Below are 12814 nucleotides of genomic sequence, written 5' to 3'. Positions count from 1 at the left end.
CTGCAGCTCCTGTCTCTTTAAGGCCCCCCTCCTGAATACCCAGCCTCCTCTGATTAGCCTGCTCACACACGCCTGAGCCAGCAACACCAACAACAACAGAGCAGCTGTGCTAAAGCAATTCTCATTTGCAAAACTAGCTGCTGGGCATAGATTAGGCATAGTGTGATGTCACGAAGTCACAGAATTAAAGGCGGGACTACTGATGAGGTGTTTCAGGAGCAGTATTTCTCATGGCGAGAGAGGAGCTTCTGTTGGTACTTTTTACCTTTTTAGCTTTCAAGATCTTTTTATACGCCCCAGAACCAATATAACACGCTAAAGGGAAAGCATAATAGGTCTCCTTTAAATTGTGGTTAAACATGAAAGCTCGATATAAATTTGACTTTTTGATCCCTCCCCAGCTCTCTTTGTTTCTGAAGATGGATGACAAACTTCATAGGCAGCTTAGCTGTGACATCCTTCCAAGTAAGTAATGATAAGGCCAACATTGTTCTGTATTTTTGTCTATGAGGTCCATGAAAACCACAAAACCACCAAAGTGTCTGTCTCTCATTACCCTCTGTCTTGTCTTGCTTCTCTGTGTCTCTCACACCCACTGGTTCCTATTAAAGAAGAAAACAGAGAAAACATGTGGGTACTAATGTATAGCAGCTCAAACAGGAATAAATAGAGCTCTTATTGGGGACTATTTTCTGTGGCCAACTTGGTGTGCTGCACGAATTGAAACAAAATTTGAAGGGAAACTACAGTGCCATGTTTATGGCAATTAAAGCACATGACCTTAGTGTATTTTCAAATAGTTGAGGATAAAATTAAGCTTCATGGCACAGAGAAATATGCAACAGTAAATCAGGATTTAATGCAAAGACAGTAGCTGATAGTTGGATTCATTTGCTGTATTTTTTTTGTCTGTTTGTGGGATTCGTTGTTGACAATTTAAGGGGCTTTATGTAGTTTTGGAAAAGAAATTGAGACTCAGAATTTTGATATTTACAATATTAATGAGGTAATAATACAAAGAAAAACATATTTATTTTTTCTACAACTGACTAAACAAGCTCTTCTCTGAGGAAAATAAGGTCCCCAGAACACTGTTTGAAGCAAAAAAAGTGGCAGGGTCTGCCACATATAAACAAAGTAACACTGTGTGAAATTGTGTTGTCCTTTAAGTTCAGTTTGTTTATTCAGTCGTGAAAAACAAAGAGGGTTTGTTTATTCAGTTTGTTAGGAAAAAAGTCAATCAGTCAATGAAGATCTTTCTCTTATGATAAAAATTGATTTCCCAAAACTACATAGTGCTTTTTTTTAAAAAAAACAAACATACTGTGGGTCCATTTTTATCAGATTTTTTGTCATTTAAATATTTCATGTCAAACTTTCAGCGGACACCTCCAAAGACCTTGCCAGTGAACTTGTTCACTACGCCTTCATAAATGAGGTATATTTAAAAGCTTCTTTATTTGAACAACAATGTAAAATCTTTGAACTCATTAAGTAGTATGGAGACTTCATATCTAGTCTTAAAATCTCCCTTGTGCTGTGCAGGAGGACAGTGAGAAGGTAGCAGGATTCCTGGAGGACGCCATCAGCCGACACCGGGTCCGAGCGCTCGCGTCCGGGAGCACACAGTGAGGAGGGGGTCACAACACCGGCTGGCCCAATCAGAGGGGCCCGGGCGTTGACCACAACGCGCATCGAGAAAGGGAGAGAGGGCAGCGGGAAGGATTACACAGCCGGGAACTGAGAGAGAAAGAAAGAGAGAGAGAGCGATAAGAGCCGTCCCAGCTGGGGGATTGTAAGGGGACAAGTACAGAAGGAAGCTGGGCCTTGAGATGAAGAGAGAAGGAAGAACCGCCACAACTGAGAGAGGAACCTAAGGCACCTCTGCTCGGAGGGCCGGAGGCATCATGGCTGTGTTCAGCAGTCCCACAAAGCAGTGGAACATTGACAAACTCCCTGCCTAAAAGGGCTGTCATGCCTTAAGATATCTTGACAGCCTGGGTTTTTCCATAAATGCCACTATTCAGAACGGATACGTTTTACTTGCAGCTAAGGACGTTTCATTGCTCATAAGCCTTGTTTGCACTCCACTGTCCACTTTGATTGGTGATTATTTACTTTTAATTGTAAACGAAGTCATTTACTGAAACCTCCCTCCCTCACAAGCCGGAAGCTTTGTTATAAGGGAATTCATTTTTTTCCGTCCAACAAGCACTGTTGAAACTCATTCATTCAGCTGACTTATTTATTTCTGTTTAACTGTGAACAATAGAAGCTCTGCACATGCTTGTTTTCAAGTTAACTCCCCTCACTGCACATTAAAGGCTACTTTCTCCCAGAACTTAACAACGCCACACCTAATGTAATGTAATATAGTGATGAGCAATGAGATGATGCCTCTCTTTCAGCCTGTAGTGCTCTTAATAAGGGGTTTCCCCTGTGAAAGTGTTCTGAAAGCCAAAGACTTGCAAAGTGCCTGATATGGCAATGTACTTTGGACAAAATTTGCTAATGAGACGGCATCGGAGCCAGCATAAAGCAATTTGGAATTTTAACTTATTCGGGGGGCTGACTTTTTATGGTTTTAAAAGCAGATGCATTGATTCGGGTTAGTAGAGTTCAGCCTGTGTGAATGTGCAGATGAAACCTGACAGTCAGTAATGGCAGCTCCATTATGAGCTTTTATTATTTTATTGGACTCGTGCTTCAGGCAATAATGTTTCTGGTGCAGTCAATATTAGTTTAGGAAGAGCTGCAGCATTTGTACAAAAGTTGGGATACATCATGTGAAGCTTGTGGAGTAAAATCATAGTGATACAGTATATTAAATGGGAAGAATGGTGTTGGTGACTTAAGACTTGTTAATAAAAAATTGCCATATTGTTGTTAATATTATTGCTATATTTACTTTTTCGGGTACTTCCCAAACCATCTGAGCATATTTTGTGATTTCCTTTTTTCTTTTTAAAGGTGTCTCGAGGTGTTTTAAAGAAAAAATCCATCCAAAAATCTTCTAGAATGTACATGCTGACCTATTGTATGGAGGTTTTCAGTGGCTGCACGTGTCGTTAAAAAATCATGATACAAGAGGCGAATATTTTGCTCACTTCCCCAGTATCACATCCACTGTAGTTTTATTTCAGACAATATCAGCGTGAACTTTGGAATTGATTGCACTGCAGCCCACACAAACACAAAAATAGAACACATGCCTTCATTGCTGCCAGATTTTCTTGTCAGGAGCCCAATCTTGGCACCATAAAAGAGTATCATTTGGATGGATTTTTCCTTACAACAATAGAGAATTGTCTGATCGGTCTTCAGCAGTATACTCTCATTTGTCAGACTCAGTTAGCTCCGCTTCATTTGTTTCCCGGGTTCTGTAAGGTCGAGGTCCATAACAGTTACACTGCTGTACAGTCATTGCTTTACAGTGCTTACGTACTCTGTGTCAAGCCTTCTTATCAGCACGTCTCTGCAGACAGGGGTCCCAGAATCACCTACCAGAGGCTGCGGTGTACATATTTGTTTGTGGCTGTTGGAGGGGTTTACTTTCAGACAATATTTCAATGCAAAGCAGTGCCACTCTTGCTCTCATCTGATCTAATACAGTAAGCTGCATGTCTTAATAGCCTGCAACCATTCAGAACTCTGCATTTCTGCCTTTGTCAGTCACAGTTCAGTTCCGGAGGGAACCTGACCAAGAAAAATGAATGTTTAGACTGTGCGAACATGAAAACAAAAAAAACATCCATATCAGTCTTATTTTATGTCAGATGACTTTTATTCCTGTGAATCTGTTGAATGAAACTTGCCTTTGGATGTGTTCTACTTAAAACCTTTGTTAAATATTGTAGCTACTGCAATTAAATACATGACAATAAATAAACAATGTGTGACATGTTGGTTGTGTCTGAAATTCTTAGGATATGTTTATTATGTAATTCTTGCACTGTCGAAGACATATCCCAATATGTATGAGTACGATTTTTTTCATGCATTTTCTTAAAATGTGTTAGCGATATGGTCGCATGGTCGCCAATTTGAGTAACTGTTTTGAATACTTGCAACTCCACTTGACTGAAATAAATGACTGAGACTCGATTTGGACTCTAACGACTCTTGGCTTGACTTGACTTGAGACATGATGACTATATTTCCATTTGGTTTATTTTCTCCGTCAGTCAGCATTTTGCACTTCAGAAGGGATGGGGTTTATGATTGAGTAGAAATTAAGCTTATGAAATAAATATGTATTTATTGTTTGTTTATTCCACTGAATATCAATTATTAAATAGGCTACAATATATAAAAGTATTTATTTATCTTAATTTTAGACAAGGATAGAAAAACCTGTTAGTGATATCATTATTAAGCGGCTACAAATCCTCTGTTCTTTTCTCTCTATGAAGACTCAATTATTGGTAAGACTGTAAGACGTTATCATCGCGATGCTTCAAATGTCGCGATACCTTTCATTGAAAACGTGAAAGTCTCGCGAGCGTTGTGGTGCGGTCGGGCCTCTCCAAGAAGGTGTGCTTCATGGCGGTTACGGAGACTGCGGTAAATAAATTCCTTGTTTAAAAGACACGTCTACGTTGTTTTCAGCGGCACTGGCAGTTGCTTAAGTAATACGCAATGTTTGGTAGAATTTAGCTGTTGTAAATATCGTGTAAATAGACGATATATCGTATTGGGGGAAATACAGTTTGCTACGCGCGCCATAGTAATGACTGCCTAACATTAGCTAGCTAACGTAGGCTAGCTCATTGCTAGCAACAAAGGCATCGTTGTAAAGCTAAATAGAAACCAGGCCTCTCTTATCGCGTACTGCTGTTTTGTAATAATTGTGCCATTATGGCCATTGTGAAGTAATGCCGATGGGTTTGGTTAATGTCCATATCTACTTTAGTTCAATACGTCATCGGCTAAGGTGTGGCATTTGCAAGTTATTGGTAATTTATCAAGCGACAGCTAACGTACCATCAACGTTATGCTACCATCATTAGCATTCATGTGCATCACGCTAACGTTAGCTGAGCCACGGAAAGGCGGGCCGGCTATTTGTTCATTGCAATGTAAAGTAATGCTAGCTGCCTGTTTCTCTTACTGTTAACGCTAGTCTGAAGGCATTTTTTATTTCCCCTAGAATTTGTTGAATTGTTAAAGCTTCCCCATCAGTTCTTCTTCCCCTTGGGGGCTTTCCTGCCTCAGTCTGGTGGACCCAGCGAAAAGCGGGTTGCGTAGGTAAGGAGTTCGTCCGGTCCCACCTGGGTTAAATCCGGGTGTAAATCCTGTATATGATAGCATATGTAATGATAACCTGTGGTGATTGAGGTGATGTGACTTATGATTGCATTACAGGACATTTATTTGTGGGAAAATTTAGTTATGGGTGTACATACCAGCCGGTGTTTTTGCTCCAGACTTTTTTATTTATTTATTTATTTTTTTAAACAAATGGATGTTTCTGAATTGCAGGGAGGTGAAGCTCTGACGATGGAGAATGGACAGGGCACAGGCTCTAAGCTTGGCCTTCCGCCTCTCACCCCAGAGCAGCAGGAGGCACTTCAGAGGGTAAGTCCGCCCCCCCTCATACAGCATCAGCTTTAGTGTGCCCTTGGTGAGAATGTAATTACTGGTCTAACCTTACACCATCAAAAAGTGCATTTACATATGTATAGCTTGAGTAACCTGATCTAAGAAACCTGGCTTCAGTACCTACATGGTGCTTAAGAAACTGTGCACAATGAAGAACAGTCGAAAGCAATGTCAAAATAATTTAGCTTGCTGAGTTATATTTCAAGATATGGACCACCAGTTTCCTCCTTGATCACATTCCTCACAGTCACCTGGTTTCTTGTGTGCATTCTTATGGTATATCTATCTGAAGGTAAAAGTGTTACTTGTTTGAGAAGGTCAAAGTTTATCACTTTTCTTCTTTCATAGGCAAAGAAGTATGCCATGGAACAAAGCATTAAGAGTGTGTTGGTGAAGCAGACCATCGCCCATCAACAACAACAGCTCACCAACCTGCAGGTGAGATGTGTAAAATTTTGTGGTTCTCAATCATACAAACATTTTGTAATGCGCGTGTCGCCTGTGAGTGTTGATTCTAGACAAAATATTATAGCTTTTTCAGACATTAATAACTCTGACATCTCTTGAGTCAGATGTCGGTTTTGGTTTAGCTCTCTTGGAAGTCTTACTCCCTTCTCCACCATGCTGTGAAAAAGACCACATGTGTAGACCATGTGCCCTTGCTTTTGCCTATGCTCTTTTTCAGATGGAGAAGATCGTCATGAAGGCATTGGTTATCATGTTAAATGCTTTGCATCTTTTAAAGGGGGCTTGTTTATGTTTTATTGCTGTGTGGATATTTGTAATGTAGATAGGGGAGGCAACTCCCCAAACTGTATGTTGTTTAGTGGGAGTGTCTGAATATGGTGTTAGCCTTACCGCTTTTGTCTATCTAGCAAAGCAATGAGAATTTTGAAAAAGCAAAGCTAAGGGATATCTAACCTACTTTTCAGCACTTTTTTCATCTTTACTGTCTTTCAGATGGCAGCAGTGACAATGGGCTTTGGAGATCCTCTCTCACCTTTACAATCGGTCAATAGATTATTAAATTTTTTTTTCTGTGCGCATTCCCAATGGAAAAGGACTGTTACCCTTCTTTAATTGGTTGCTTTGGCAACAACCCCTGCCTTTTATCTAACCCAAGAATGCATATTTTGTGAGAAAACATGGCTTTCTACTGCTAGTTTACCTTCGACCATGTCCGTAAAAATCTCCTGTGAGACGAATGACTGTCATTAGTTCAAACAAGTGTTTTTTTTTTTTTTGAGTCACAATCGGATAGTTTCATTAACATTTTTAAGAAGTTTATGGGCTTTTAAAGGGTTTATAAATGTGAGTCATGTCTCTGAAAAATATGCATTTGTACACTTGAAACAGAAACTTCTTGGCATGGGACAAAAGAGGGATAGCAATCCCTTTAATGGACCAAAATGAGAGAACTGCTGGAACAGGGATCTTTTTGGCCATCTCAAAGTCAAGTTTTCTGTCAGTTAACAAGTCATGAATTAGGCACATGTTATAGTTTGTTGGCAGTAGATTGAAATCAGCAGAAGCAGACTTACTTAAAGGCATCAGTAAAACACAGCAACTTTTGGTGGTTAAACCATCCCTCCCCTTAGACTTGAGAAGAAAGTTTGAAATGCTTTCGTCAAGACTTTGTATGGATTTCGTTTGAACTCCACGATTACTTTTGTTACCTTACTTGCATCCCGGACTACAGGTCAGTTACTGAAGCCAAATATTTGTGAGGGCTTTGCATGTCAATCACTTCAGTGTGTTTTCCTCCATATGTCTGTTCAGTAGTAACAGAATAGAGGCCATTTTGTAATTTCAATTGCGGACATCGATCTTTTAGAATTGTTAAACATGTTAGCATTTTTCCCCAAAGTTCTGTCCATTGATTACACTAGCCCATTGTTATTTACATGTCCAGACCCCCTAACTTGGATTGGCCTCCAACTATTTTTGGGGAGAGCAAGCACAGTATAAAATACATATTTATTATCATTAGTGTGTGTGTGTGTGTGTGTGTTTGTCCCCCTTTATTTTACTGTCTAATGCTTACCATGTGTTATTTTCCTCGGTTGGCAGGTGGCAGCACAGCGGCAACGCGCACTAGCCATCATGTGTCGGGTGTATGTTGGCTCCATATACTATGAGCTTGGTGAAGACACCATCAGACAGGCCTTTGCCCCCTTCGGCCCAATCAAGAGCATTGACATGTCCTGGGACTCTGTTACAATGAAACACAAGGTCTGTGTCATTTGACAAGTGGTAAACATTCTGCTGTTTCTTTGTAATTGAAATCCTTTTTAGATTTCTGTGTCTTCGGTGTATTATTTCTTCCATTTTAACTGACTTTGCAGGGGTTTGCCTTTGTGGAATATGATGTGCCAGAGGCTGCTCAGCTGGCACTGGAGCAGATGAACTCAGTCATGTTGGGGGGGCGAAACATTAAGGTAAGTTGTCTGGTGATGAGTATCTCTCCAGGTCTTAGGAACACATGGATGAATGGGAGACAACTTATCTCCTTTTCTTGAATATTTTTGCTTTAGTTTGATTACAAAGGGATTTGGATTCCTTCTTTTCATTTGGGATACTGAGCCTGTTTCTGGTTTCATCATACTTGAATGGCTTGTGATATTTCTCATATGTGACTAATTTTTTCCTTTCTTTATTTGTCTGTGTCTGTTAATTTCCAGGTGCGTGTGTTATATGTGTGTTGGGTGTGTGTTGGGAGTTCTGTCTGTGTTGTGTGTTATGCTTCCATGATTTCATCAAAGCTATTTTAGTGACCAGTTCCAGTAGGATGCCCAATGGCGCGTGGCGTCGCTCTTTGTCCATCATGTGCTGATGATGGGCTGCGCCTGGTTGGTGTTGCTTGGCCGCCCCATCTGTAGTACAGATCCCAGTCCGATTTTGACTCGTCTTACATAGGGAGCTCATTTTTTATATTTTTATTTTTGAAAAGAAAGGAAGTTGTTAGAGTGCGCAATCGTAGCATTAGGCATTTAATGCGTTTCCCTTTCGGTGTCGCCACCAGCTCAGCCAGTCACACTGAGCATGAATCTGGTGTTTTTGAATTAAGCTGACGATATTAGTTTGACATGAGGAATATTATTATATTGTTAAATTTTCAAGTAATCTAATGAGTTTTTGCAGTTGAGTTCTACTTTACTCATCAAGAGTCTTTGAATTGGCATGATTATCAGACCCTTGTAAGTGACAGATTCCCAAAATATACCTTTTTTAAAAAAAAAAAAAATCATTTTTAAAATTGGCAACATCTAAATCTGAAAAATTCATAGGACTAAAAGTACAACCACAGTTTAGTGTTAAAGTCATGTCTTTAAACAAGAGTTTTCAGGTTAATATAAGGACATAAATTTAAACAGGCTGGAAATATATATATTTAGCTTTGTAGTTTTTCAGAGCCACTTTAAATCTTGTAGTGTAGTAATGGACATGCAGTAAATAATAAACTTGACAGGATAGCATTGTGTCATGAAAGTAGGACAGTGGCTTTGACTGAACTCGGTGGCTGCCGAAAGTCAGCAGTGCAGGATTTTTGCGTAAGTGCGTTCTCGGTTGGTTCTATAAACCCCTTACTCAGTAGCCCTGCTGGTATGATCTGTGCTATAGGTTGGGCGGCCAAGTAACATCGGTCAGGCGCAACCCATCATTGACCAGCTGGCAGAGGAGGCCCGCGCCTTTAACCGCATCTATGTGGCGTCCGTCCACCCCGACCTGTCAGACGATGACATCAAGAGTGTGTTTGAGGCCTTTGGAAGGATCAAGTCTTGCACGTTAGCCAGAGACCCCACCACAGGGCGACACAGAGGCTTTGGCTTCATTGGTGAGCTCGAGGGCCCTCATTCGCTCGTGCTCTATGTGTTACCGTCGCTCTGCTATTAATGACAACTTTATTCACTTACAGAGTATGAAAAGCCTCAGTCAGCCCTGGATGCTGTGTCCTCTATGAACCTCTTTGACCTGGGGGGTCAGTACCTACGGGTGGGCAAAGCAGTGACTCCCCCCATGCCCCTACTGACCCCCACGACCCCTGGTGGTCTGCCGCCTGCTGCAGCTGTGGCTGCAGCGGCAGCCACTGCTAAGATAACGGCCCAGGCAAGTATGAATCCCTTCCAAAGGGATTTAATGGCCTTCCAGGTAAATATAACCCAGATCTAGCTAGAATTGACACCAAAAGCACAGATAATATGGGCATAGAATTTTTATTGAGGTGACTGGCAGAAGGCCGGTATTGTAGGGATCACATACCAGTATTTGCCCTGACACAGTGTCAATTTTTTAACCCTGAAATATATTCTGGGCTTAATCTTTTTTTGATTAGTTTAATGTGTTTAAAACACAACCCAATTAAAGATGTAAGATTTTTGTATAGTATACATAGCATGATTATTTCACTGATATGTGTTTTCTCTTAGTACAAACACATTGCAGCTATTTTTCAGTGTCAACAGTCACAATGATATACCAGACAGTTGTGTTCCTGGTAGGATGTGTCAGTAACATCACCGCGGTATATTTATGACTTATTGAGTATAGTCAATGATTTTGTTGTTAGATCTTTACTAAAATGATGTTGTTAGCCTTAATTTGAAGAGAGGCGAGGTTGAGCTCACTCTGTGCCATGCTGTGTGATCGTTGACTGTGCTGCCTTGTGCTGTGCTCTGTGTGTTTCCCTTACCTAATGTCTTCGGCCCCCCTCTCTTAAGGAGGCTGTAGCCGGCGCATCAGTCCTGGGGGCGTTAGCCGCGCCCCAGCTTCTGGGTCAGCAAATGAGTATACCTCAGGCTGTTATGGCTGCCCAGGCACCAGGGGTCATCACAGGTGTGTACCAAGACATGAGTGAGTGGTCATATTTTTTTAAAAGCAGAAGTTCAATTAACTTTAAGTGTGCCTTTTAGTGCAGTTTAAACATGCAGACATTTTACAGACATTCTGTAATGATTGTTTTGCAATAATTAATATGTTGACATTTAAATTTAATTTTTTGGTAAATTGCTAAGTAACTGGTCACGAACAAAGAAATGTTTTCGTCTATTTTTATCCTATCACACTAGTGCTGTCCTAATACTGAAATACCTTACTTTGATAAAATACCTATATTGATATTTGATTCATTTGGAGAAATGTAGACTTTGGGGGCATGACATTGTAGACTTCTATTCAAACAAAAGTAACATAACATGCAGCTTTTCTTGGCTTGTTGCAGAGAATAGCAGAAAGCTGTTAAATGTTGGTGTTAGTCTAGAGAAACCAGATTTAAGGTTTTTTGCCAAGGCTTTTGTTTGGACAGCTGTAAAGTTTTACATCCACCAAATGTAACCCAACTGCAATGCAAATGTAGTACTGGTGGTAAACAACTTCCTTTGTTGCAGCCTGAAGCTATGCAAGCTCAGTCCATTAAGCATGAGTAAAGGGTTGATCTGTGAAGAAGTCAATTAGTGAGTTATGTGTTACAAATTACTTGAGAGGGACCACATGTGCATGGATGACAAATGCAGTGTCTTGCCAATTGGTAAGGCCACCCAGGCGACTCAATTACAGTTTTGGTTGTAATGAGCAAATCATTGTAGGAGAAGAACTCTTACACTGTAGGTTTGTTTAAGCCCACTTTAGTGTTGGAAATAACTTAAATTAGTACCCAGTTGCCAGCAGTTGCCAAGCATTGGATTACCAACAGGATCAATATTTAACTCCACTTATGATGGTTGCATTTGATTACCTGCTCAAATTTTCTTATTCTTAGTTGATTTTCTGTTAACTTTGTCTGATGTCCCTGACCGCCTGTCTGCTTCTCCCTGAAAAGGTGTGACTCCAGTGCGTCCTCCCATACCAGTGCTTCCCCAGGTGGGTCTTGTGAACCCTGTCCTCGCATCACCGCCAGTTCTGTCTAATCAAGCCGGAGGCTCTAACCAACAAGAGAGGAAAGAAGAGAAAGAGGAGATGCTGCAGGATGGTACAGGGCAGGAGATGTTGAGTGACCAGGAGCATATGAGCATCTCAGGCAGCAGTGCCAGACACATGGTGATGCAGAAGCTGCTCAGAAAATCAGAGGTGAGCTTTGGGGACAAAAGAGGGGGTAAAAGATCAATGATGAAGCCTTTTATTTGCACATTAAATTCTTGTGTGTTCCTTTCCAGTCCACTGTGATGGTACTCCGAAATATGGTGGGACCAGAGGACATTGACGACGACCTGGAAGGAGAGGTGACAGAAGAGTGCGGCAAGTTCGGCTCCGTCAACAGAGTCATCATATACCAGGAAAAGCAAGGAGAAGAGGAGGATGCTGACATTATTGTCAAAATTTTTGTAGAGTTTTCCATGGCCTCAGAGATGAACAAAGCGATCCAGGCCCTCAATGACCGCTGGTTCGGAGGTCGCAAAGTTGTCGCAGAGGTGTATGACCAAGACCGTTTCAACAGCAGTGACCTCTCTGCATAAAGTGTCTGAAATGGTTCACCAGCACCTGTTCCCCTACCTGCTATTGCCCAAATCATTTCAGCCACAGTCACCGAAAGCTTGAGATGCGGGTCTCCGAAACTTGTAATTATGTTTTTACTTTTCTTTTTTTTTTAAAAAATGCTGTTGATATTAATGTTAACCGCCCCATTGGGGGAATCCATTGAAGATATTTACGCGTCAGAATTTGCTTTGTGATCTGTGAAGACTCCTTTTTTGGTGCAAATTTCAATTCTTTTGTAACGAAACCTTGTGAAACAGTTCAGTTTTCTTGCTTTAGCTACATTTCTTTCATGAAATTGCCGGGACATGTAAACACTTTTTTTCTTTCTTTCTACAATTAAAGGTTATTGTTTGTCCACAAAAAGTGTGATGTTTTTTTCTTATGAATGGTTCTTAATCTGATGTTTTTGTAAACACAGTTATGTGTTATGTTTGTGAAACATAGTATGATAGTATAGCGCACCCTAACCTTTGGGACTCAGCATAGGTTTTTTTTAAAATCTCTTTAACTAGTTTTGTAAACATCAACAACATGGGATTGTATTTTATGGCCAGTGCATCAGTGATTGTTTTACACTGCACTTGGTTAGATGACGTTCACCTTTACCAAATATTTTTTTTTAGCAGTAGCTTCTGTTCTGAGTTAAGCGACAAGAACTTGTTAGTGACTGACATATTGAATATCATCTTGTCAAGAAACATGGTTGCTAACACCTCATTAAACAATAATTTGCTACTGAAGT

General features: G+C 40.6%; 2 protein-coding genes across 10 annotated transcripts in view; both read left to right on the top strand.

Annotated features, from left to right (window-relative positions):
• The window catches only part of nrbp2b (nuclear receptor binding protein 2b), a 37196-nt gene extending 33290 nt beyond the window's left edge, over window positions 1-3906 (top strand). For both annotated transcript variants that reach the window (XM_037079139.1, XM_037079140.1), the window contains exons 16-18: window positions 402-465; window positions 1383-1438; window positions 1546-3906. In XM_037079139.1, the coding sequence (XP_036935034.1) occupies window positions 402-465; window positions 1383-1438; window positions 1546-1632 (207 nt within the window). In that variant the 3' untranslated portion in view covers window positions 1633-3906. The remainder of the gene's footprint in view (window positions 1-401; window positions 466-1382; window positions 1439-1545) is intronic.
• A 540-nt stretch (window positions 3907-4446) lies between these two features.
• Window positions 4447-12435, top strand: LOC119008672 (poly(U)-binding-splicing factor PUF60-like). Of its 8 annotated transcripts, none has more exons than XM_037079240.1 (12): window positions 4447-4563; window positions 5150-5247; window positions 5482-5577; window positions 5950-6039; window positions 6562-6612; window positions 7672-7833; window positions 7947-8039; window positions 9223-9436; window positions 9518-9750; window positions 10320-10452; window positions 11417-11664; window positions 11751-12435. In XM_037079240.1, exons 3-12 carry the CDS (start codon window positions 5500-5502, stop codon window positions 12048-12050), a joined length of 1602 nt encoding a protein of 533 aa, XP_036935135.1. In that variant the 5' UTR covers window positions 4447-4563; window positions 5150-5247; window positions 5482-5499; the 3' UTR covers window positions 12051-12435. The 8 variants fall into 8 exon arrangements, with proteins under 8 accessions (XP_036935135.1, XP_036935137.1, XP_036935133.1 ...); XM_037079241.1 differs by lacking the exon at window positions 4447-4563 and adding an exon at window positions 4609-4628; XM_037079242.1 differs by lacking the exon at window positions 5150-5247 and having other exon boundaries at window positions 4498-4563; window positions 9518-9708.
• The last annotated feature ends 379 nt before the right edge of the window (window positions 12436-12814 follow it).

This window comes from Acanthopagrus latus, chromosome 19 (genome assembly GCF_904848185.1).
Source record: "Acanthopagrus latus isolate v.2019 chromosome 19, fAcaLat1.1, whole genome shotgun sequence".
Lineage (NCBI taxonomy): Eukaryota > Metazoa > Chordata > Actinopteri > Spariformes > Sparidae > Acanthopagrus > Acanthopagrus latus.
Note: the sequence above shows the minus strand (reverse complement) of the source record. Positions and strands in the feature narration are given on the sequence as shown.

Coding starts and splice junctions, on each gene's coding strand:
- LOC119008672 (XM_037079238.1), top strand. CDS start 4,543: ATGGCGGTTACGGAGACTGCG. Junction 9,437..9,517: donor CAGAGGCTTTGGCTTCATTG/GTGAGCTCGAGG, acceptor ATTCACTTACAG/AGTATGAAAAGCCTCAGTCA. Junction 10,453..11,416: donor AGGTGTGTACCAAGACATGA/GTGAGTGGTCAT, acceptor CTCCCTGAAAAG/GTGTGACTCCAGTGCGTCCT.